This window comes from Zingiber officinale, chromosome 5A (genome assembly GCF_018446385.1).
Source record: "Zingiber officinale cultivar Zhangliang chromosome 5A, Zo_v1.1, whole genome shotgun sequence".
Lineage (NCBI taxonomy): Eukaryota > Viridiplantae > Streptophyta > Magnoliopsida > Zingiberales > Zingiberaceae > Zingiber > Zingiber officinale.
The window spans coordinates 45,206,877-45,233,591 of NC_055994.1; the positions used below are offsets into that span (position 1 = coordinate 45,206,877).

At 34.8% G+C, this 26,715-nt stretch overlaps 1 protein-coding gene across 1 annotated transcript in view; it reads right to left on the minus strand.

The window, feature by feature from the left end:
- LOC121980467 (vacuolar protein sorting-associated protein 9A-like) overlaps positions 1-18,818 on the minus strand; it is a 37,276-nt gene extending 18,458 nt beyond the window's left edge. Inside the window, exons 1-3 of the mRNA XM_042532517.1 lie at positions 18,533-18,818; positions 12,836-12,983; positions 1,178-1,348 (exon numbers count right to left, since the gene is read on the minus strand). Of these exons, the coding sequence (XP_042388451.1) occupies positions 1,178-1,348; positions 12,836-12,983; positions 18,533-18,651 (438 nt within the window). The 5' untranslated portion in view covers positions 18,652-18,818. The remainder of the gene's footprint in view (positions 1-1,177; positions 1,349-12,835; positions 12,984-18,532) is intronic.
- Between the last annotated feature and the right edge of the window lie 7,897 nt (positions 18,819-26,715).

The following is a 26,715-nucleotide window of genomic DNA, read 5'->3' on the forward strand; positions in this document are numbered from 1 at the left end:
GTTGCAAAGCAGAAATGATGGTAGCTGATAGGAAGAGCAGACGAAAAAGATCTTGTGGGAGCGGTGATGGATGGTGATGTAGATGATGGCAATTGATTAAGAGGTTACGGGAATAAAGAGCCTTTCTTAAGAAAGAGAGGATCGAAGGGAGATGGAAAGCAATAATTGAATACCTCAAACAATTGTCTTGCAATATGTAGCTCTGATATCCCTTGAAGAAGAGGACAAGAGGACAAGAGGATTTTTTTTTTGGGGGGCAAAATCTGAAATTTTTGAAACAATATTTTTATGCCTCCCACAAGTTTTTATAATTGAAATAAAATAAATCAAAACTAGTACAATCTCAACAAAATAGAACAATGCTAATTTAAAGATTAAAATAGAAAGAACAAAATAGAAATTGGGGCATGGCTTAGATTCAGAAATGGTCTAACGATTTGCATCAGTTTAAGTTTGCATCATCAAGATTTTATAGCCAATACAAACTCAAATATGTAGGAAAAAGTTTAAATGTTATAAGTGGAACATTATGCATCTGAAGAACTATAACATCAATAACTAAAACACTAAGAATATCCCAAAAAAACACTCAACTGCAAAAGCATGCTCTATACTGCATTTCATCCTTCAGCATATACTAGTTTAAGCTCAGAAGTTATTATCAACCCCAGGATTAAGAATATCTTTCTGTCTCACTGAGATTGATTCAATGAAGTTTGAATGTTCTACATTTTTTTAGCAGTTATACAATAACTGGGAAATATTTTCATAATAAAAATTCTCTCTAAATAGTCTGAAATGAAATACAGGAAGTAACCATTAAACTTATAAAATATATAGCTTTTGTTATCACCATATTATCAAAACCGTTGCCACTTAAATAAATAATTACACACTAAAAGCTCCATGCCTACTCCTAACAATACCTTATTTAACAAATCAACCTCAAAGTAGAATTTTTTTTTTAAAAAAAAAACTATCAAGGAGTCATGAGCTTCCCTAGTTTGCAAAAAATAGTGTAGGTTGGATATCACAATTCATGAATTGTACATAATCAGATAGACCAAGAAAGGAGATAAAGAAAGTTCCTAAAATTAAACACTGAAAAGGATTAATGTAACATTTCAAGTAGATAAATAGTGTAGATAGTCTTTAGTAGCTGACGTAGTGAACTCACCAGCCATGATGTTTCATTTTGGAAAGCTGGTTTGATGTCCAGATTTTCAGGTCGTATAAAATGTTGTAGTAAAGCCATCTTCTCATAAAGCTCCCCGTCACTGTTGACATCTTCTGGAACTGATGCAAATACTCGATTAAAAAGTTTTGTCATGACATATTTCTCCAGACCCTGTAAATGTTGGCAAATTGAAGTCCACAACTGCTGGTAAGCTCAAAATAAGTTTAGAAAGAAAGAGAGCAACTACAAGATAAGAAGCATATATGTCACCTATGTTAGAGTGTATACTAAAAGTCTAGCTTTTTGTAAATATTTATTTTGAAATAAAAAATCACATTGGTCAAATGTCTACATTTATATGCTAAGTGTAGTTGTTCAATTAATTTATATTGTAGATAACATGGTGTGTGGTGTCACACACAGAAGATCATGTTATCAGATCCTTATAAATTATAAACAGTTGCTCACAACCAATATGGAATGGGACAAACCATTGGAGTGGTTGTAGTGTAATTAGGTATTAGTTTATCTTAACTAATAAATTACACTAGTACACTACGAGTGTATTGAGCAGGACCAATTGAGGTAGTATCTTTTTATACTGACTATATAAAAGAACAATACCTCTGTTATTATAAAAGTGTGTACTCTTAATCATGATATAATAACAAGCACATATACTTAGTATTTATTTCTTTGATTTATCAAAAGGTGTGATTTAGCTTGTTAAATCAATAAGCCCGATAAGTTGGGAAATGATATTATTTATATGGTGTGTTGTTGATTATAGAATGAAACTGTGTCCTAATAATCTAGGTTGATAATGTCCCCTTGAGGAGCTCATAAGTATTGTCATGTAAACCCTGCAGGTGGACTTAGTCCGACATGACGATAAGGTTGAGTGGTACTACTCTTGGAGTTAGATATTAATTAAGTGAGTTGTCAGTAACTCATTTAATTAGTGGGCATTCAATATCTTAAACACAGGGAGACTAACACACTCATGATAAGGAGCCCATATAGTAATATGGGATTGGTGCGATAGTGCAATAATAACTCTTTAGTGGTATGAGTTATTATTGATGAACTCGAGTTGGGTGTTCGAAGTGAACACGGGAAGCTCAAGTTCATCGGGAGACCAAAACCAATTCCTCCTCTCGGTCCCTATTGTAGCCTCTTATATATAGCATTATATCCACCCAAAGCCTAGCCTCTTAGCCCATGCTAGGGGCCGGCCCCTATCCTTGCTTGGAGCCCAAGCAAGGGGGTTGGCCAAGCCAAGCTTGGAGCTAAGGCTAGGGCCGGCCAAGCCTTGCTTGGTGCCCAAGCAAGGGGTCGGCCAAGTATGAAAAGGGACGAGGGTTTTATTAAAAAAAAAATTTTGATAAAATCTTTCCTTTTATGTTTTTATCCACATGGTTTTAAAAGAGAGTTTTAAATTTTAAAATCTTTCCTTTTATAGATTTTCTACAAAGGATTAAAAGAGATATTAGATATCTTTCCTTATTTGTAGTTATCTATAATGTGAAAGAAAGATTTTAATTTTTTGACAAAACTTTCCTTTTTTTATAACCATGATATAAAAGGAATTTTATTTTTAAATCTTATATTTTATAGATATCCATAAAAGGATTTAAAAGAGAGATATTTTAATTTATAAAATACTCCTTTTATAGCCAACCACAAAAGGGATTTATAAAAGAGAGATTTTAATTTTTGTTTAAAATCTTTCCTTGTATGATTAAACAAGGTGTGGCCGGCCATAGAGAGGAATAAACGGAAGTTTTATTTTTGTTATAAAACTTTCCTTTTTTGATTCACCAAGGAATATAAAAGAGGGGGAGAAGGTGCCTTCATGAGACACACAACTTATTCTATTGTTCCTCTCCTCCATCCTTGGTGGTCGGCCCAACCTCCTCTTTCTCTTCTTCATTGTGGTCGGCGGCATCATCTCTTGTGGAGCTCTTGGTGGCCGGTAGCTTGGAGGTGAAGAAGTAGAGAAAGGAGGCATTGTTTTCTAGCATCCCTTGGAGCATTGTGGTGGTGGCCGAAACTTGGAAGCAAGGAAGGCTTTGGTGGTTTTCTTCTTGGTAGATCGTCGCTCACACGACATCCAAGAAAAGAAGAGGAATACAATAGAAGATCAAGAGGTTGTTGCTTATAAAGAAAGGTATAACTAGTAGTTTTATTCCGCATCATACTAATTTTTTTGTATGGATTTTGAAATACCAAACACAAGAGGCTAACAATTCTAGATTTCAAATTAATGATTCGAGTTTGTGTTTTTTTATTTTTCGATCTTGTGATTCGATTATTCTTAATGGTTAAACCTAGGGTTACTATAAGGAGATTAAATATTGAATTTCGTTGAAAGGCTTTGTCTAGGAAGTGGTGGATGATCCCATACCCAAGAAGGTCTACTGTCTCGCCATGTTTAACCTGGAAGTCGATCTCTGAAATAAATATTTAATCGAATTTGTAACATGGGTGGATTTGGATTAATAATGTTAAGCATCGTTTGCAATCCAAGTCTAAACCTCTAAGAACAAATAAGTTGAATTTGGAATCAATAATGTTAAGTTCTGTTTGCAATTCCAAATTTAATTTCTAAAGAACACAATAGGTTGTTAGGAATGGTTCAGGACTTGTACAAAATTTTTCAGTACAATATTCCGAGTAGCAACCAACAACCTATTTACGTATATAATAAAGATAGTCAAATAAAAGAAGGAAGATGAGATATATAGTTTGTGACTCACAGATAATTTTTGGAAGTTAAAAGAGTCATGGAAAGCAATATGGAAACTTGGATATTAATTGTCAGCCATCTAAGGGACAATGACTTTTTGTCTTTGTAATTCAGTAAGCACAATTTAAGATATCCAGAAGTAATTAGAGGAATTTTTTTTTGTTTTGATATGAGTGTGCAAAGATTCTAAACATCAGTAAGATTGATGAGCTTATCTTTAAATGATATATACTAAGAAATGCCCTTCCACTATCCCTAAATATCTACACTCATTGACAGAGATAATGATGAATTTACAGAAAATAACTGAGTGCTTATCCCTAGTCATTGACTCCTAAGAGAACATTCACAAGAGATTAATAAAAAGGGCAAATCCAAAACTAACAACAATGAAGGTGCCAATCTCCGATGATTAGTTTTATTCAACGATATAAAACTTGTGGAAATTCTAAAAAATGCCTATCAGATAATCTCTGAAAGTCAATACTAATTTTCTTTGTGGATCATCCTACATGTCTTGATTGTACCTCAAAATCCACATTGACAGCATGATGAGATTCCCAAACAACTTGGAGTATATTTCCAATTTTTTATGCATTTAATAATTAATATTTAATATCTATTTAAATACTCAACCGACATTTATTTGAATTTATTATGGAATTTTAAGGCTGTTTTACCAAATTGTTATAGATAGATTTATTAGTGAAATTTTTGAACTCGTGTTGAGTTCAAAAATCAAGATATTTTTGAGATTGAAGTTTGACATGGTTTGCAGTTTGATTGGTTATGGTTGAATTACCCACACTCATTTTAGTTTGCCTCAGTGAGGAGATAAAACTTGACTGTAGGGTACTTTTGAGTTGGGCCAAAAACCCCTCTTGTTTTTCCTTCATGTGATCTCCCTTTCCACCATACACCACTTCTTTTATATGACTAATCTTCTCTCCTTCCTCTTCTTTTTTTCCCTGAGGACACTAGGTATGATTCTACTTCCCTTCTTACTATTCTTTTTCATAAAAGTTGGCTACTCTAGTTAATTTTGTGGGAGGGACAGCAGTGAGTTAGAGGTGGCAGCCAACTTTGGACAACCAAAGAAGCCATCAATGAGTACTCTCTTCAATTTGAAGATGGCATGATAAAGATATTATATAAACTAGTAAGATCTTTCTTTTTCTTCTTTCTCTTCACAAAATTTGATCATTGGCCCTAATTTATACTCTTGATATTGGCAACCTTCTTTGTTTAAGAAGTGGAAGCCATACTCCTAGGGGTGGAACCAAATAGAAACCCCTCTTCAAGGTGAGGCAAGGGCTTTATTTGATCTTCTTTCACTTTGGATTGAAGACTCTAAGGATGACCTAGTACCCTAGCATGTTCTGCGAGAGTTGAATGGGTTGTTTTTTCATTCTTCAGATGGCCTAAAGGGGCAGTTTGACTATGGGACAGCAAAAGCATGAAAATATCAGCACATCCCTGGCTTGGGGAGAGTTTGTGTCAAATCATTTGTGGTTGGTCTAACTAAGGGAGGCAAATCCTCCTATTGTCTCTTGAATTTACCTTTATAATGCATGATTTAACTTTTGCAATTGGAACAGCAAAAGTTAGGGAGAGTTTGTGTCAAATCATTTGTGATTGGTCTAACTAAGGGAGGCAAATCCTCCTATTGTCTCTTGAATTTACCTTTATAATGCATGATTTAACTTTTGCAATTGGAACAGATACTAATTTGTGATTAAGATGAAATTTCAAGACTAGCAAGGGAAACTTATTCATACCAAATGATACCATGATACTCATTAAAGTTCTTTCATTAATTAATATTGACCTTTGAAACATAAAAACAAAAAGGCGACTAATGGGTGTAAAGAAAATGACGAGATGCCCCTTGGGGGCTTGGGTGAGTAATTAAGATATAAATCCTGGTTAGATGGAAGCCTTCCTGTTCTGTGTACTTGCTGGAAATTTTAGTTAAATAACATAAGATGTGGATCTTGAAACACAAAAGGGGCTATGAGAGTTTAAAACTTATGAGATACCAATTTGATGAGTTTGGTTGTTTTTTCTAAAGGAAAAATATTCAAATGAGTTACTATGGAACAAGGTTTAAGCTTTTGATGTTTATTAAACTTTTACAACAGCTATCATATAAATTCAAAATATATATTTTTATTATTTTTTGTACATAATTAAATTGTTTTACTCACTTTTTATTGCAAAAACATCAAGTCTTGCATATAGAATGCTGATGAAGATTGGTCTCCAAGCTCGACATCTTCATATAAATAGTGAATTCAAATCACAAGTTTAGACTTTTGATGATTATGGGCATTGCTTATATTACATTTATTTGAATATTTCAAATTCAAATTATAAAATTTACTATACTTTCTATATTTTGAGAATATATAAAAGCATCATCTAAATTTAAATAAAAAATACAGATAAAATTAAATTTTTATTGTATAATAAAGGGATGAGGGGGGTGATGGCTTTAAATTAGTGATAATGTACATATTGTATAGATATAATACTTCTTGGATGAACAAGTGCTTGCTTTATTTGTTTTTCTTTTTTATTTTAAAAAATTAATTTCTCTATTGTACTTGGAATTTTATATTGGTTTTATGTAAGCATAGCTTGGCACAATCAAGTTCACAGCTTCATAGCTTGAGGTCCATTGGAGAATGGAGACAGATGTACTGCAGGACAAGAAGTATTAAAGCACAAAGTTGACAATAGTCGGAGACAAAGTGAACTACATAGATGAAGTGTTAAACATAGCACATGGGACTTGATGCACTCGAGGAATGAAGAAATTAATGGAAACGGCCTTGGTAGCAATGTAAGGTAAGTTGTGGTTATGAGCTATGAGAGTTAGAAACTTATACTCTTGGAGAGAATATCTACTCGATTATTAGGAAGATTAGAGTCAGAGTTCAAGTTCGAGTAATAGAGTTAAGCTCAATCGACTAGTGAGTTGAGCCGACTAAGGAATCAACTCAGCCTGATTAGCCAATTAATAAAATGTTTCTATTTGGGGATGAGTCTACTTGTGATTAGTTGACTGATTAAGACTTTCAATCAACTAATGCTACACTAGGAACAACAAAAGGAGTCATTGATCAGATAATTTTGCACTGCAACAATCAGATGACTTAAGAGCTACAGTGAGCATTCGATTAATAGTGGAATCTAATCAACTAAGTAGTTATTGGTAGACTAAGGTTAAAGAGATCCGGAAGTCATTCGACTCATCGGCGACAAGTCAACTAAATAGCAAGTGAAGATTGAAGGGACTGAAGGTTATATAAAGGGGGGCAAGGTGGACATTTAAAGGCTAGCAAAATAGTGATTAGTCACATCATATTAAGTCTCATCTTGTAACCCTTTAAGTTGTTCTCTTAATCTTCTTACAATCATTTAAGAAGTTTCTCTACCTACAGAACTGCGAAGGAGAAAGACATTGGACTTCCAAGAGTGACATACCAAGTCATAGTTGTGAAGTAGGAACAACTACATTATATGTCTTTGTTAGCAATATGTATATAATTGTCTTTTAGTCTCTTATTTCCACTGCACTAGCAAGAGTAATATAACTTTATAATTGTAGGTATAAGAGCTATTAACCCTCTACTAGCTTCATCCGGCAATCGCACTACACCGGTTCCAACAAGGTGGTCTAGTTGGACGCTTTAAGAAAGATAAGATAATTTATATTCTTCTGGATCAATTTGTGACAGGGTATTTCAAGGGTTTTATCACAATATGACACATGTAGATGCCTAAGGCAACTAAGCAACAATAGGCCTTTACACACGCCATTGCTAATTCCTTATAAATCTTAAAAAGACAGAAAGAGATAGCATAGACTTTGTTTAGATTTACCCAGAACTAAGTGAAGCACGACTCCATTTTAGTAGTGACCAATTTTTGAAGATGCATATTTTATTCAATGTAACAAAATTAATAGCGCATAGCAAATAGCCAAGTTAGAACATTGTCAGACGACAAGGTTGTCACATCTATAGTCTTAGACCCGTAAAGTTTCTGAGCACTATACAAGTTATTTGGGACCATGGTTCAAAATTTCGATCGGTGCTGAAGTTTCAGGTCCGAAACGATACGATTTCGATATAGTTTTGATACTTTTTAAATTTTAAATATAAGAGTATGTTAATTTTATTAATATTTTATTATTAACTATGCTCCTTGGTGTTATATTTTGAGGTGTTTTCAATATTTTCTCATAAATAATGTCAATTAATTTTTTATAAAAATTATTTAAAAAAAAAAGATAATTATAAAATTATTTGAAGGTCTTAAATTATTTTTTGAATGCATTTGTAAATTTTAAATTTTATTAATTTATTTGAAATGTTTAAGAATTATATTTTAAAAATATATATTTTAAATTTATATTCAACTTTTAATATATTAAAAAAATCATTTATTTTTTTATAAAATATTTTATTAATTTTTGAAATTATTTATAAATTTTAAGATCATTTTTAATATTTTATAGTTTATTTATAATAAAAATACATATTTAAAAATAAAAATTTGAACCAAAAAAAAAATCATGTCACAACGTCGTGGAGGGCAATGGTGGGGTTGCAGCACCATTCGCGACCTTGAGGCAACCTCGTGCTAGTTTAGTCTCTTGTTTTGAGCGGACGGCTCAGTATTTCAAACGTTATTTGGGGCACAACTTAAGTTTTAATCTCTTTCTAGGTTGGAAACTCTTGCATGACTCAAAATTTTAAACTTTGAGCAGTAAATGGGCACATGTTAAAGGAGATTACCTTTAACTATTGCCATCATCTCCCTCTAGATTTATGCCTCCACCACCCTTTACATCCAAACTGGAACCCTTACCACTATTCCTTGTCGCCCATGCTCCAACCATCACCACCCTTTCCACTAATTAACAGCAACACTCCTCCTCAAGTGCCTTTTTCCCCCTTTGCCCTCTCTGTAAAATCAATTCCCTCAACTTCGAGAAACCGCGTCTAAACCCCCTTTCCTTATAGATTTGAGCTTGGATCATGCTTCCCTCTCTAAGGACCTTAATAGCCCTCCTCCTTTAAACGTAGTTAGCAACACTCCTAATCATAGTAAAAGAGTTGAGATTTGTCATTCCTCATGCGAACAATAATGTTGTCAGTGAGAGACATTCATTTGTGAGCATGTAACAAACCAAAGGAAGCTCATGCAAATTAATTTGTGTGCACGGCTGCAACCCCTTCCCCTACCTTCATCTGAGCCATGTGTAGTGGATACCACCTCCTAATGTGTATTCAAAGGTGTGTTGAATTAAGATGAATGTTCTTTTGTGTATTACCAAATAACTCCCTCACATATCAATGCATGTTGGATAGTAAAACCTCTACGCATTGAAGCTGAATTAGCACTAAGTCAAATTTTGTGGGTGACCATCACTTAGGATAAGGTTCTTGTCTTTGCAATGTGGAATTGTCTCTTTTAAATAAGAGTCATCGTTGAGGTTCCTTACAAAGATAATTGCTTTAAGATATCCTACGTTACGAAATTGTCATTGCTTATAGTTGCATATCGGTATGTAGTCAAACGAAGGGTTTTACTTAAGGGAGATAAATCAAGTCTTTATCCATAGGACAATAGTAGTCATAAGGTTGTTTCTTGATCTCGGGTGTATTTGTGGAATCAAATAGAGATTCTCTTACCAATTAACAAAATTTTATACAACCACTAAAACTTAAAGATATTATCTTGCTATATTTTACCTTGAAACTAATATCTAAAAATGGGCAATAAACTTAAGGGCATATATGTTGCTAGTTATATTTATGGTAATGTTCATTAACAACTATAACATGCTACCACTAAGCAAAAATTGATATTTTAGTTATTGAACTTAATTCTTAAATGGTGATTCAAAGATTTAATGACAAATTACTCAACCACGTAGCCAAAATTGCTGAATACCCAAATCATGTAGGTAAGTTTCAAAATTACCAAATCATATACCCAATTCTACTTTTACCCCTCCGCATTCACTCACACCTACCCTAATTCAGACATTGTTCATTCAATTTCATTCTGAGCTCTCTAGGTCAGTCAATTTTGGCTCAGGTCTAAACCGACAGATGGACCTAGAGAACTCGGAATAAAATGGAACTAAGTATTATGTGTTTGTCTAATTCTCTTGATTATATTCATGCCCTCAAATATCATTTTCATACTCCATATTGAGAGCGATAATTTTTTAAACATGAATTAAATTTTTTAATCCATTGCTACAATGTAGCAATTGATTCAACAATGTTCATCAGCACAGTATGGTCCCAAATCAACTGTAGCAATCGAATGGGAGGGGAAAAAACGGAATTGGGTACATGATTTGATAATTTTGAAACTTACCTACATGATTTGGGTATTCGACAACTTCAGCTACGTGGTTCAGTAATTTGCTGAAGATTTAAAGAGAAAGATTGCTTAGTTGATATCAAGATAGGTTAAGCTATGTTAACATTTAGGGCTTAATAGATGCTATTGAACCTCTTTTGGAACCTTATCACTCTTATCTATTTTGTTATTTCATTAAAATTTGATTCTTATGTTATTTCCTCGAAACATATGTATTAAAGGGTAGCCTAGTATACTAAGCTCCCGATAGTATGTCCCAAGAAGGATTAGACCACATTAGGTTTATTGTACGTAACCTTATTTTGTATTTTGCAAGAGGTTGTTTCTACGATTCGAACTCGTGACCGCCAAATCACATGGTAGCAACTTTACCATTGCGCCAAGGATCCCTGTTAAACATATGTATTATGCTAACATAATTCATTTCTCTCTTATTGATTGGTTAATGCTACTTTCATACTATAATCGCGTGATATATGCTTAGCTTTGTTAAACTCATTATCATACTATAATAGTACTTTTCTCTAATTATGTTATTAATTTATTATACACATTTCTTGAATAAAAGAAAAAAATGTCAATTTGATGCACAAAGCTCCCGCCAATGCAGGTCTCAGGAAAGGATCTATCCTACGCAATCTAACCCTACTTTGCAAGAGGTTGTTTATGAAACTCGAACTAATAAGACAGAGAAAGTCCAGACAAGTCAAGGGGTGACTAGATGTCTATCAAGGAAAGAAACCAAGCAGGTCATAACCGAATGCTTAGCAAAGAAGAAGCCCCAGGAGAATGAACCTTAAGTAATAAGAAGACTAGAGGAATGAATTCTGAGTAAAGGGAAAATCCTAGGAGTGAACCCTAAATAGTAAGAAGTTTTGGAGGAGTAAACTCCAAGCAAGTGAGAAGTCTTGGAAGAGTGAACTCTAAGCAAGTAAACTTAATAGGTAAGGTAGACAAAGTATTAGATTTGTATATTGTTTATTATTCTGTCTTGAAGGAGCTGGACGAAGACTTGGAAGATCGAAACATATCCGACAATGTCACCAGAGCAAGTTCGATCGACCGGAAAGGAAAGATCATATCCAAGTGAGGCGGTCAATGGATTAGATTTGATTAAGCTCCAAGCGACTAGATGTGTTTCAAGCGACCGGAAGTTGCCACGTCAGCAGATCCAGAGTTCGCGAGGATTAGATTGAGAGTTAAGTCAACAGAGGTCCAGACACCCGGCAGGCTTCCAAGCGAGCGGAAAAGTGTCACGTCAACAACTCAATAGAGTTCTATGAAAGGAGGGTAGATCCTTGAGGATTCATAAATCAAATCAATTCATCTAATACTCATATTTTGTGTCCTTCAAGTTCAGCTCGTGCGATCCAGGAAGTGCTAGGAAGAGTGTCGCCACATTTAGGGCTTCCAGAAGAGATTCGGTCCTCTTTTATTTCTGTGTTACTTATTCCTTTTATTATTGATTATTTTGTTTGTGTTTGACCAAAATTGTAAGAGGTTTCTCCCTTGCCGAAAGGTGTCTAGAAAAGAGAAAGCAGTAGTGCTCAATGAGACAAAGCCTTGGATGTAGCAACCCTGAGGGGTTATAAACCAAGTAAAAAACCGGTGTGTATTTGTTCTTATTTTCTTTCTTGTTTTTATTTTATTATTCTGCCGCGTACTAATGAAAGAGAACAATACCGAAAAAAAAAAAGAGAACACGCTATTCACCCCCCAGCATACGTTCAATCCTACACACAAGACTTTATTGAGATTATTGTCTTTCCCAATTAGTGGTATTACCAAAGGCAAGCACTGAGGGTATCAAACTAGGATATCAGGTTGATCTTAGACAAACTCTTTTACCGGACGTTTTCAAAGAATTATTTGCAGCAAGATAAGGGTGTCACTTATTCTAATTTATCTTCATAAGTTATTTTTTTTATTATTGGTTTTCAGTTATTTCTAAACATATTTTATTTATTTTAATCATGTTTATTATAGTCTTTTCTACATGTTTTATGATTTGTATTTAGCTTTTGGTCATAAAGTGTGAATGCATTTTATAGTGCAGATTGACAACTAGCATAGAGGATGTCAATGGGATTATAATGATGGTAGATGGATTCCATCCCACATATCAAGATAGGAAATCACCTAGGTAGTGAAAATTTAAGTGATCTCAGCTTGCCTTAAAGCATGCCAAGTGTCGGCATAGCATGTTACTGAAACCATACTTTCAATCGAAGAACAAATCTCTAACACAGAACAAATATTAACTCATAATAACCAAGTATGAACAGATGTAAAAGATAAAGCTTAAATAGACATAAGCTGTACGGCCAATTAGTCAGGCCCTATGATATTAATACACAATGATTTTAAGATTTGTGACATTCAGATGTTATTAGAAGTGTTACATTATCTCTTACATCTCCATTTCAGGAACAAGCATGTAATCCAGGATGAAAAGTTTTATATATTAGCATAAATGAAAATATGGAAGTGTAATAGCTCACCTCCCCAGCACTTTCCAGTTCTTCTTCTGAACTACCAGCCCAAAGTGTATGAGCCCTAAAGGCCTCTTCCATGTTGGAAAGGAACTCCTGTACAGAAGCACTGTCTTTTTCTGGATCAGGAGCTCGATTTGAAAAGGATACAATGAAGCTGCCATGTCAATATAGTCAAATTTAAGCACTGTTGTGGAGCTACATGCAGTTGCAACTTGCAACCAGGATGTGTAAGCATATTTGCTTTAAACTACAAATAGTTTCTTATCACAAGAACTTGACCAGGAGATGGTTGAAAGAACATAAGTGGCAAACAAACTAAAGAATAGTGCACCCTTTGTTTCCAAGGAATTCACAGAAAGAGGCTGATGTGGTCTTTCTATGGAAACCGGCTTTTAAGGGATGGGTAACAATGATTTAATCCAAACTAAAAGAATATAAGAATGAAGATCAGCTTGTGTATAAAAAGGGATGTGTCTATTGTGACATTTGGACAATTGGAAATTTAAAAGCTAACCATGTTTTTTTGGTTCAATGATTTGACTAATTACGGGATGTATGAACATCGAATTTTAGGACATCTATAACTCGTGGGAAGTAGTTGATATTGGAAGGAAGATTAAACAAACTCTGAATGCTAAGAATTAATACAATGATGGATAATGCAAGATAGATTGATTGTTAGTCAAAGAGCAGGTCATTTGAACTGCATTTGAAACAATTTTATCCTTAATATGTGCAATTCACTAATTTGCTTTCATGTACTCCCACTTATTAATGCAGACAAAGAAATAAAATTCGTGGAAATAATTGAAGCTAAATTTCAAACTAGTTCATCTGTGATAAAAGGCTTCAAGATCAGAAAAGCAACAAATGAAAATAAATTCAAAACATTCAAAATTAACAGATCTACAATAAATTAGAATTTTGTTATTTGATAATTAATATTTTTAGTTTGGTAATAAATAGAGAATAATTATAATTCTATATAGATTAGCATATTTTCCTAATTTAGAATACTTATTTCTATTTTTGTTGTTAAGTATATAAAAGAAGTCCAGAGCAGTGTATTTTTATTATCTGTAAAGTAATACAATTTCCAATTTAACTTCTCTGTGTAAGTTTTTCCACTGATCGAGGTTATTTCCTTATTCGCTTCATTAATTTTGTTCTAAATTTCTAAGTGGTTCTATGGTTTGATTTTGGTGCTGCATCAATTAGTATCAAAGCTAAAACGGTGAAACCTGGTGGTTCAGTTTTGGTGCTAATTATCTCCATCATCCACATCATGGTTTAAAGTGTCGTGCCGAGACAGTCGAAACGGGCGAAATATCCCGTTCCGCTCGGCGACCGACACCGGCACGACCTCGGCACCAGACCTGCAATAGCTGTGACATGTTGCGCGACCCCGTGGTCATAGCGGAGGGGTTGCTCGACCCCACAACAGCAGTAACCCTTCTGCTGCCTCCGCGAAGGTGCGACCCTACGGCCGCTGCAAAGGGACCACCGTAGTCGTACCAGAGGAGTCACGCAATCCCCGCGGCCATGGTTGAGGAGTCATGCAACTCTGCGGCAACGCCGAAGTCGCGTGAGCTCGCGAGTGGTGTAGGATTTCAAAATTTTTTAATTAAATTTAGGTTAATTATTTTAATCAACTCCTAGCTATGATGGAGATAATCAAAAAGCTTTATTAAACCCTAATAAAATTATCTAATTAATTTTATATTTCATTTATTTTAATTTAAAAATTATAATAAAATTTTTATTTATTTATTTATCTATTTTCATATCTCTTCTTTTTTTAAGATTATTTTTTATATTGTTTATTTTTTAAATATTTATGTTAAATATTTTATTTTTTAACTAATATATTTTATATTTATAAAATACTGAAACTATATCGGCACGGCACGATACGATACCGAAACCATATCGTTCCGGTCCAGAACCGAAACCTCAACACAGGTCGAAATTTTAAACCTTGATCCACATCTTCAAAAGTTAGTTCCACCCTTATCCACGGCTCATTCACAACAAGGCACAAACCCAGTTTCTCTTTCCTAAAACTGATTTTTGTTTATTCAGTTGATAATTCTAAATTGCTCGCGTTTAATTTTTTCTAATAAATTCATGCTTATTAGCATCTTATTCATAAAAATCAAAAATATCATCATTTTTTTCCAATTTAGTTTAGACATCATTCATGAAAAAAAATATATTCCATATAGTTAAATTATCATCCATCAAAAAAATATATTTTTTATTTCGTTTAATCATCATCCATCTAATAAAATATTTATTATTCAGTTTAGTTATCGTCCATCAATACAATATCATCATTGATTTAATTATCATACTTGCATGTTAGCAATTGATTAAATTCTTCTATATCTCATTTAATTTATAACATTATTATTTTATAAGTATCATTACTTATCAATATTTGATTTATCTTGATGAGAAAAAACACCACACCTACCACTAAATATATGTAAGATTTAGATTTTAGGAACGTGTGCCCCTTGTGAATGGTGAACTTAAAGCATATAATGGTTATTCTTTGTACATTGCTAAATAAAAAATCATAATCACATCGTCAATGTCTAAAAAAAATTCATTATTTTTTTAAATCATGTGTTAGGACAAATGCCCCTATATTTGATAGAACTACAGATCCTAATGTGTTTCTTGATTAGTTAGACAATATTGAAAATTATTTTGACCAACATAATTTAACCTCCATCAAACAAGTATGATTTTCCAAATTCACACTTAGTGAACCCGCTAAAAACTATTAGTGATGTGTCTAAATCATTAGAGAACAAGATGAACAGAAACCCATCACACATTAGCACAAATGAAGAGAAAATTATTGAAATGATAAGGCTTACTAAACTTTAGGAGATGATTGTATAACAAATATGTAAAAAAAATAAAACAACCTTTCTCAAGTAACTGAACTCGCAAACATTGCCATAAAATATTAGTTCTCTTACAATCCATAAACTTCTAATTAAAATGAAAGAGTTATGCTCCAATAAACCTTTTGATAACTCTACTTTAGTAAAACAACTTTCTAATGACAATTTAGAAGAGTACTTCAAAGACACCTTAGATGAGTCTCTTAACAATGTAATATAAAAAAAAAATGTTGACTTTGACCTCTTTAGAGACTAATCAACTCAACACTAACCATGACTTAGACTCTCAAATCTTATCTCATTCATGTTATCAAAAGGAACCAAATGAGAAAGCTAAACAAAACAAGCATTATGATCAAGTAATGCAATATACCAACTTAAAAATTTGCAAATCACTTTGTACAACCCTTCAATATTTACTTATATCTTTGATATTTGTCAACCAATTGAATTAAATGTATTATTTTCTTCTATATACCAAAACATATATCGGCTATACAATCTTGGAAACTATAGTGAATAATGATTATTATAAAATATTTAATGGTACTGTAAATTTCCTTATAGCATTTTTAAATTCAAATTTCCTCATCACATCTACATTAGGTGCATTCATATCATACATATCCACTTTATTTGGTCATATTGTGAAAAATTTTGATTACAATACTTATTCATTTATCTTTCTAACTTATTCAAACACAAGTTCAATTTTTAAAGAGGGCATTCAACGAGAAGTTTGAGGGTTCATCTTCGTATGCTGATCTTATTACAAGCTTTCTGAAATCCTCATCATTGTTGTGTTCATGCCACAAAATTTCATTGAAGGCATAAATATTATTCTCGTCATACAACAAACTCAAACATTTTCGTATTCATTGAAAAGGACAACCAAAAAAGAATTTCTCAAAATCAAAGTGCAAAAAGAGAATCAAAGTGCATTAATTTCTTTCTCATTGAAAGAGACGTCCAAAAAATAAAAAAAACATTGCCAAATAGAGTTATTGAAGCAATTATTCCTTATGCTTGGAAACCATGACCTAAGAAGAGAAGTCGACAACTTGTCAAGAGTCAAGTTTCAATAGGGAAAAATAATACAAGCAAGGAAACAAATATCATGAAAAATAAAATAATTTTGAAGAAAATAAATTGAAGATAAATTTCAAATTGGCTCTTCCGATATAAAAGGAAAGAAATTGGAAAAACTTTAAGATTAAGAAATATTCAAGATGGGTGCATCTACAATAAATGAAAATAAATTGAAAAATACTCAATATCGGCAACAATAAATTAGAGTTTTGCTTTTTGTTATTTGATCATTAATATTTTTATTTTGGTAATAAATGAGGAATAATTATAATCCCTATTAAGATTAGCATATTTTCTTTATTTAGAATATTTATATTTGTATTTGTTGTTGAGTTATGCCTATAAAAGAGGTCCAGAGTTGTGTATTTCAATTATTTTTGAACTAATACAATTTTCAATTTGACTTTTCCATTTGGAAGTGTTTCCTCTGGGTGAAATTATTTCCTTATTCGCTGCATCAATTTTGCTCTAAATTCCTGGACAGTTCAACGGTTCAATTTTGGTGTTGCATCACTTGTAGGTATAGTAAATATTTTGTACTTTTTTATGGTAGTTGCTTTGATTATTTGATATACATACTAAGATTGGCAACCAAATAATATGGAATTGCAATTCTATTTCTCTTTTTTTACAAGATTCTTGTGCTGGGTAAAAAAAACATAAATATAATATCATTGTTCCAAATTTTTGGATTTGTAATCTTAAAATTGGTCAGATTTATGATTGAAAATACTCAGAAATTGATGAGACTAAAGAACTCTACCATATAACACTACATAAATCTAGATTCCAAGCATAAGAATGAAATGCAATTCTTTATTATCACTTACTTAAATTGAAACGTAAGAAACAGAATTAAAATTCTTAATAGTTCTTTTATAATATCAAATTGATTTTTTTCCTTTCAGCAGGAATCACTTCAAGACAAACTTTTGATGCCCCAACCAAATATATATCTTGGAACTTCAAACTTAAATGAATGTTTTCTGGATGAAGATGATAATGTGTAGGTGGCTCGTTGTTTACAGTCTCCCTAAACTTAAATTAACCTACAGTTGTACATGCTAGCCATAAGAAATAATGAGAAAGACCTCCCAAAACTATGAAAGAATCAGGGGAAATTAAATACATTCCTACGAACTCAATTAATTTATTAAATCCCATTGCAGTGATCCAACCAATCAATAACTTGGACAAATGATCTTAGAACATAGAGTAAAACTTTGATTTAAAGTGAGAGCAAGAAACAATTATCATCGACAAAATGCAACATCATTTCGGAGAAAGTAAATTATTCATCATTCCTGAGAGACTAGGTAAATTCCACAGAGTTTTCAACTTCCAGGTTTTTCTACCTTCTCCAAGGTTATAAACAGAAAGTAAAAGTCCTGCGAGAGAATCAGCAAGGACGATTAACAAGAATATTTTACTTAGAATTAGAAAGCATCATCTACACGCGATCATCACAGAGTCTAGTAACGAGGAGACTGAATTAGGTAAGCCAGCATTGAGCATAGGATTGAAAAGCGGCTAGAAAATTGAAAGCAGGGGACATGTAAATCCTCCAGCTAGAATTACATCGAGAAAGGCCACAAATTTAAGATCCAAAAAGTAAATCGTCATATCGAGAAAGGCCAACATGTTAAAGATCCAGAGGAAAACGAAAGAATAGAGGAACTAAGTGAGGGAAGCTGACCTCTTGATCGATTTGACGAAATCTGCCGCCGATGGGTGGCGCATCCGCTCCAAGAAATCGTGCCAGGTGAGCGGGGCGGTGGAGGAACCGAAGGCTTCGCCGCTGCCTCCGCCCTCCATCTCCTAGAGAAAGCCTTGGAATCGGAGTCAATCAAGACCAAGGAAATTGGCGTCCCAATTCTTAGCTAGGGGAAAAAAAGGGAACGGAGCGATGAATTCCTTGCGGAGAAACGAACGAGGTTGGAAGTGGCGGAAGGGAATAGACACGACGAGTCGCAACTCTAAGTTGCTGCCAAGCTGGCAATCATGACGATTTGGACAGAAAGTAGCAAGGGCAATAGCCCCTCCTCATTTCAATTCCACTCCTTTTTCATAATCCAAAATGTTCAAAAGGATTTCTTATTTTTTATTTATATTTTTTTATATATAAACGGCATTCTTTATCTAGTAAAAATAAAATATTATTACGATGCCCTCTAAAGAGGGACGACTAGGCTTCAAGTTTTATCGATTGTACTTGTATATAAATTTAATATACAGTAAAACTATAAAATATATATAGTAATATCAATTTGTATTTGATTAGGAAAGGTCTTGTCTCACTAGAGCCTCAGACTAATGTGGGTGTGAAGACTAACGTGCGCGTAAAATTATTATTCAGGTATTTATGATTCAATCTCTAGCTATGATATATTTATAAAGATTTTTCCTTTAAATAGAATATGTAACTATAGAATACAGGGCTTCTAGACCATCTGTCATGAACACTTCTTAATTTATCTTAGCGGTCGATATAAAATCTTCATAGAACCATATCAAAAGTCCCTGATTCAATATTACCTACTTCATAGTTTTTTTATGCATCATTACAAGTCTAATATACCTTTTTAGGATAATTTTTTTATAAATAAAAAAATCTCTGATAAATTCATATTCTTACAATCACATAATACTACTAATAGATAGTAGTCATCCGTAATTTACTTCATATGTGTTAGAAGCCTTGAACAAAATAAATATAATATCATCTTTTGTCATATAATAAAATAAATATAAAGTAATAAATAAAAATTACACAAAAGAATGTCATCATTTATAGAAGCCTTGAATACGTTAACCTATCACCTTCTAATCAAAGGAATAACAACGTATTGGGAGATTTTTTTTTTAGAGTAGTCAAAGAATAGGATTGATAATTGAGTTGTATTTTGCTGTGTAAGCTCCCTTTTTGTAGTTATGTTTCTTTGACCAAATAAGTGTTCTAGTCGAGCGAATCAATTGTTATCTCATGACCATTCTTCAACTATTATCTAGTTTTTAGTCGTCCGAAGACTATTTTCAGTAGATCGAACTCCCTCCACATCAACTTCTCATCCAGATACGCAATGCATCCTTCGTTGACTAGATCTTCTAGTTACTTGATCACTTTATCACCCCTAACCCAAAGTTTATCTATGCCACGTGTACACCACATCAGCATATGATTGATGCTCTGAGTTAATCTACCTGTCTGATTGCTTGGTAAGGCTGAATCAGATGTATCAGTCGACTGTTATAGGAATGACAATCAACTAATGACCCAAAATCACAAATATAAGGTTTAAGGGGGTTGTGGGTGTTGTTGTGGTGTGAGCAATCAACTAATGAGTGATAACAATCAACTAATGAACCCTAAACCATGAGTTCAAAGTTTGAAGGAGTTTAAGAAGGTTTATGGTGTGATCAATCGATTAATGTGTTTCAGCAATCGACTGATTCATTAGTTGAGCACTATTGGAGCAAATATAATATTTCGTGAAGGATCGAAGAGTGTGATAGAGGGGGTGAATATCGCACTTTAAAAACTTTCTTTTGCTTTTAAGACAAATCAGAATGAGTAGCGAAAAATAAAACAATACAGATAGCACAAGTTGGTTACTTGGTTCGGAGCCTACGTCGACTCCTACTCCAAGACCTGTGATCTTTGATCACACCGTTGGACAATCTACTATGATTTTTCTTTCCAAAAACTTCAGAAAAAAGAAATGCGTACAAATACAAGTAGAAGATAGTAATAGACTACTATCTTCTTTCAAGTTAAATACAATGCAAGCTTAAATATAAATATACCGACAAGAATAGAAGATGAAGTTCGGTCGGCACTTTTGGATGGAGTAGCTTGCTTGAAGATGAGAAGTAGAGCAGTAGCACAAATAGATACTTTGCACAGAGATGAACAGAAAACTTCGTCACTGCCTTGGACCTCAAGCTTCCTTTTTATAAACATGGTTCGATCGACTGATAAACTCATCAGTTGACTGATCCATTTGGTCGACCTAACCTCCTATTGGTTGACTGAACCGTGGGTTTTCCTTCTTCGTTGAGATTCGATCTTCGCACATTAATGAGCTTTAATGGTTCGACCGGCTGATCTCCTTGATCGTTCGACCAATCAGTCTAGTTTCCCAATTCATCGAGATCCTCCATTAATGAGCTTTAATTGCATTTAATGTTCGGTCGACCGATACATGGTTCGGTCGACCGATCAGTTATCTGACCGGACTCTGCTTTAGTTTGAATTCTTATCTGAGTCGACCTAGTTCGGTCGACCAATCCCTGGGTTTGGTCGACTGATAAGGCCAATTCATGTAAAATAGACTTAAACAGAATATCCCTGTAAAACAAAATTAGCGCAGTATAATATATGAGTAGTAAGATCCATGAGTAATATTTGACAATAGAACTGTTCTGATCTCAACTTGGAAACCTTCCTAGTTTCTTCAATTGGATCAGTGACCTAGGGTTTGTTCCTTTCTGGAACATGACCTCACTGTCACTCTTCTCCAATTGCTTACCTCAACTTACCTGCCAAACATGGTCCTCCAAACCTATTTAAACTTTCTCTGCTCAGTGTCTGATCTTTGATCCACTAAGATTTTTCCTGCAATACTATATTAGCCAACAACAATAATAGTAATACATAACATTATAGTAAAACTAAACTTAGATTTACCAAGATCTGCTGGTCCGGTCGACCGTACGCGGTCGACTGGAAACCATCCGATCAACCTTGCTTAGAGTTCACTCCTCCAAGACTTCCCGTTACGGAATGTTACCTCCCCTAGGATTTTCTCCATCTAGCTTCACTCACCATAACCTAAAGTTGTCTCCCTCTAGGGTTTTCTCCACCTAGCTTCACTCACCAAGACTGAGCATTGGATCGGCCCACTAGAGATTCGATATTGGGTCCTCCAGACCTATCGAATCCACCTGGCTTCCACGATCTACCAAGATTTCCCTTGCCTAGCTGCCACTAGGACTTCTCTTACCTAACCGCAGTTAGGACTAGTCACTGGGCTGACTTCTTACCCTTGCCTAGCCGCGACTAGGACTTCCCTTGTTCAAGCTCCATTAAACATATTTGTCGGACATTAAAACCTTGGAGGTCGATTACACCAATATTTCGAACTCGACTTATCATCAACAATCAACTAATGGAGAGGAGTAGCAAACTGTTGTTGAGCTGGATTGAGCCATTGGGTTAACATCCTAAAGCAATATTTGAATCAATAGTGGAGTAATCAACTGAGTCAAGAAACTATTGCTAGTCATTACTTAAAGTCTATAAAAGAGGATTTTGTGAAGAATTCCCCACGTAGTGTTGGTATAAGGTGCACTAAAATTGAATCTATATTTTGATATTGTCAAAGGTTCCAAGTTAAATTTTATTGTGATCTAATGGATTGATCAAGTGTACAAGCTCAACTTGGAATGCTCTAATAGGTTAGCTGGATCAAATACTTGGCAATGGAAGTCTTGACAAATCGTGAACACTAGGCAAGAATTCTAGATGGGTCAAGTAGACTAGACATCTGGCAAGATGGATTCGATAGGTGAGAGAGGACCAAATATCGAATCAAGAGAAAGCCCTAACAAACTAATCAAATGCTGAGCAGTGAAGTTTAAACATGTATAGATGATCAGATATTTAGTGGATAAGTTGAGGTAAGCTTCTGAGTGGAGTGGTTCTTCTTAAAAGAAGAACAGTAAGGTCTTGTCCCTGTCAGGACAAACCTTATACATTGATCCGACTAAAGAAATCAATGGAGATGTCTAAGTTAAGATTAAGATAGTCTTATCTGTCTATCTTATTCATGCATTTCTATACATTTCTATATGTTTCTAATTCCATTTTGCAAGATCATTACTTGTATTGCTGTGCTAACTTTATTTTGTAGAAAAGTAAAGTTTTCATCGATCGAGGAGTTCAGTCAACTGAATAGGGAGGTTCAGTCGACTGATTCAGGTGGATAAACACAAAGAGATTTGAAATGTTGCAAAGAAGGAAAGCTTGGTTCAGTTGACTAATCAAGGGGATCAGTCAGTCGAACACCATTTGAAAGATATTTCAGATATGATCGAATTATCGCAGGGAAGAAAACCCCCTGAGAAAGTTGACTGAACGAGGTTCAGCCGACCGAAAACTTAGATTTCAAAGGATCGATCAAATTAGATCTGAGTAAAAAAGGAAAAGGAGTAAGGACCAGCTACCAGATAGATATTCAATTGACTAATAAGTTTCAGTTGGTTAAACGGTTTCTAGAGATGTATAAAAGAAACCTTGAGTTTCAAGGCTTCATAACAATTTTCTCTATACTCCATCTAGTAGGATACTCAATATCCTACACTATGATACAATCTTACTAATGTATAGGGCTTTGCCTAAATAATAAAAAAGGTCTAGTAGGATACTAGATATCCTATACTACGGTATAATCTTACTAATATATAGGCATGAGACTAAATAACAAATTAGAATCTAATAGGATATTCGATATCCTATACTACAGTATGATCTTACTAATACACATGCATGAATAAATATCAATCTGGTAACATAGTTTAATATTCTGCGCTATTCTATGGTATAGTATCACTAGCCTAAAAGTACAACCATAAATGGCCATAATTAACATGGATAACAACGAGATTACATGAATATCAAAATGGACTAAAACAAGTGCAAGTAATAAAGGTCAACTCAGGGAATATATAGAGTGGAGTCAAGATAACACAAGTAACCATTATGTATGGAATATAGATAACAGAATCATGCACTAAGATCAAGAGAACTATAGAGGTTAAAGAACGAACTACCTACCTCTATTGTAGATCGTTCTAATTGTCTTCTAGTCAAATCTGTTGGAACCCCAAGTTGTTTTGATGTGATTAAATAAGTTAAATTAGGTCCTGTGGTGTTTTTACCCTATGTCTAAGTGTGCAGGAATTTAAGATCACATGAAGTCGAGCGGAAGACTCAGCTAGCGAGAAGGACGACATGGGAGAAAGCTGACGGGCTCGGTGCATCTGAGGGACGAGGCGCTGCGGAAGAGTACATCGGCGGATGAGGAAGGAGCGTGCAGTGTTTTCGAGGGACGAGAAGTCGGAGCAGAAGATTGCTTGAGGAGCAAGAGATGCAGCTAGCGAGAAGGTCGGCACGGGAGAGAGCCGACGGGCTCGGTGCCTCCGAGGGACGAAGAGCTATGGATGAGTACGCTAATGGACGAGAAAGAAGCATGTGACGATTCCGAGGGATGAGAAGCCGGAGTGGAAGCCTGCTCGGGAAGGCCGAAATTGGGTTTGGATAAGCCTTATTTCGGTTGGACGAAATCACCCACGCAAATAGAGCAGAAGATCTGAATCGAGGCGAGCAAAACCAGAGCAGAGAGTCCGGACCGCAAAAAGTCAACAATGTTGACTTTAAGAGTCTGGGCGCCCGGAATGCAACTTTGACCAGATCATGTTTGACCATGATCTGTTCGAAGGGGATAAAGTTTTATCCCCTTCCAGGCACCCCGACCAAGGCTATAAATATAGCTCTGGTCCAAGAAGCTAAATAGAACAAGCAATTTGATATTCAACAATTGTACGCTTCTCTTGTTTAGTTTAGTTTCTCATTTTCTGTGCTTGAATGTTGTAAGAGGCTTCTCCGCCTAAAGGAGATCTTTATTGCGCTTCAACTTTCTTGAATTAACAACCTCCCCGATTGTAACCAAGTCAAATCCGTGAGCCTCATCTTTTTAGTTTATTTCTTTAATTATTTATGCAAGTGTTCTTTTAAAAGTTCGAGAAGAGTATTTTGGTTTAATTTGTGCAAGGCTATTCAACCCCTCTGATAGTCGGCCACTAACGGTCCCTACAAGTGGTATCAGAGCCAGGACGTCTCAGAAGGACTAACCGTCGACTGAAGCAACGAGATGGTCGAAGCTAACATCTATCCACCAACGTTCGAGGGGGAGTTCACATTTTGGAAGCGACGAATGGAGGTTTTTCTTAAAACAGATTTCGGTATTTTACTAATAATGAAATATAATTATGAAGCACCAAAGAATGCAAACGGAGAAGAAATTAGAAAACGCCTCTCGACCAAAAAGCAGCGCGACGATTTCATGTCAAACGGTAAGGCTAAATATCATCTCATAAGTGTACTACAGGTGGAGGATCTCAACAGGATCAACAACTATCAAAGTGCAAAAGAACTCTGGAAAAAATTCTTGAAGCTTCATGAAGAACTGATTGAAGCCGAATCTGACTCCTCGATGGACACCGAGTCGTCGTCAGAAGAATCTGAGACTGAAAAAATTGTCGAGACAACCCTTATAGTCGAATTCTTCCCGAGGACACAGAAAGCTCATCTCAGATGAGCATCGATGAAGGGGGAGAGTCTTCGGAGGAAAGCATCTCTACAGGGGGAGGATCAAAGATCGACAAGGTAAGTCAGGTACGGTCTCTACCACCTGACCAAATGTTTAAATTTGTTAAATTATTAACTAAAGATTATTGCATGCTAGAAAAAGAAAATAAAAATTAACTTTAGATAAATCTTGTTTGTCGGAAGATCTTAAAAGATTAGAAGTAGAAAATGATAAATTTAAATTTGAAACTGCAAGTAGATATTTTGAAAAATCATGCATGTTCAAATAATTAACATATTAGAAAATTTTATGGATTAAATTGGTACCTTAGATACCATAATGGACAAATTAGAAATATTTCAAAGAAATATGCCCCTAAGAAATATTTAATTAATCCAGTTAGCTGGAACTTATATTGGGCTCCTAAGTCTTGTCTTACTTAAACCTTAATTTAGACTTAGCTCTTTCAGCGAAAAAATTAAACAGTTAATTTCCTTATGAGGCTTTGTCTAGAAGTGGTTGATGATCCAATAACCAAGAAGGCCTAGTGCCTCGTCACAGCCTAGAAGCCAAATATTGAAATAAAGTGTTTAATTAACTAACTGATAAAGTATTAAATTGAAATTAGATAATGCTCACATCAAAAAGGGAGAGATTGTTGGAACCCAAAGTTGTTTTGATGTGATCAAACAAGTTAAGTTATGTCCTATGGTGTTTTGACCCTGTGTCTAAGTGTGTAGGAACTTAGGAGCACAGGAAGTCGAGCGGAAGACGCAGCTAGCAAGAAAGATGGCACGAGAGAGAGCCGACGGGCTCGGTGCGTCTGAGGGACGAGGCGCTGCGGAAGAGTACACCGATGGACGAGAAGAGAGTGTGCGGTGTCTCCAAGGGACGAGAAGCTGGAGCAAAAGATTGCTCGAGGAGCAAAAGACGCAGCCAACGAGAAGGTCGACACGGGAGAGAGCCGACGGGCTCAGTGTGTTTGAGGGACGAAGAGCTGTGGATGAGTACACTGGCGGACAAGAAGGAAGCATGCGACGATTCTGAGGGACGAGAAGCTGGAGCGAAAGCCTGCTCGGGAAGGCCAAAATTGGATTCAGGTGAGTCTTATTTCAGTTGGCCGAAATTACCCAAGCAAACAGAGCAGAAGATCTGGACCGAGGCGAGCAGAACCGAAGCAGAGAGCCTGAACCGTAAAAAGTCAACAATGTTGACTTTAAGGATCCGGGCACTCGAAATGCGACTTTAACTAGATCACGTTTAACCGTGATACGTTGTGAAGGGGATAAAGTTTTATCCCCTTTCAGTCGCTTGGAATCCTCCAGGCGCCCCAACCAAGGCTATAAATATAGCCCTGGTCCAAGAAGCTAAATAGAACAAGCAATTTGATATTCAACACTTGTACACTTCTCTTGTTTAGTTTCTCATTTTCTATGCTTGAATGTTGTATGAGACTTCTCCGCCTAAAGGAGATCTTTATTGTACTTCAACTTCCTTGGATTAACAACCT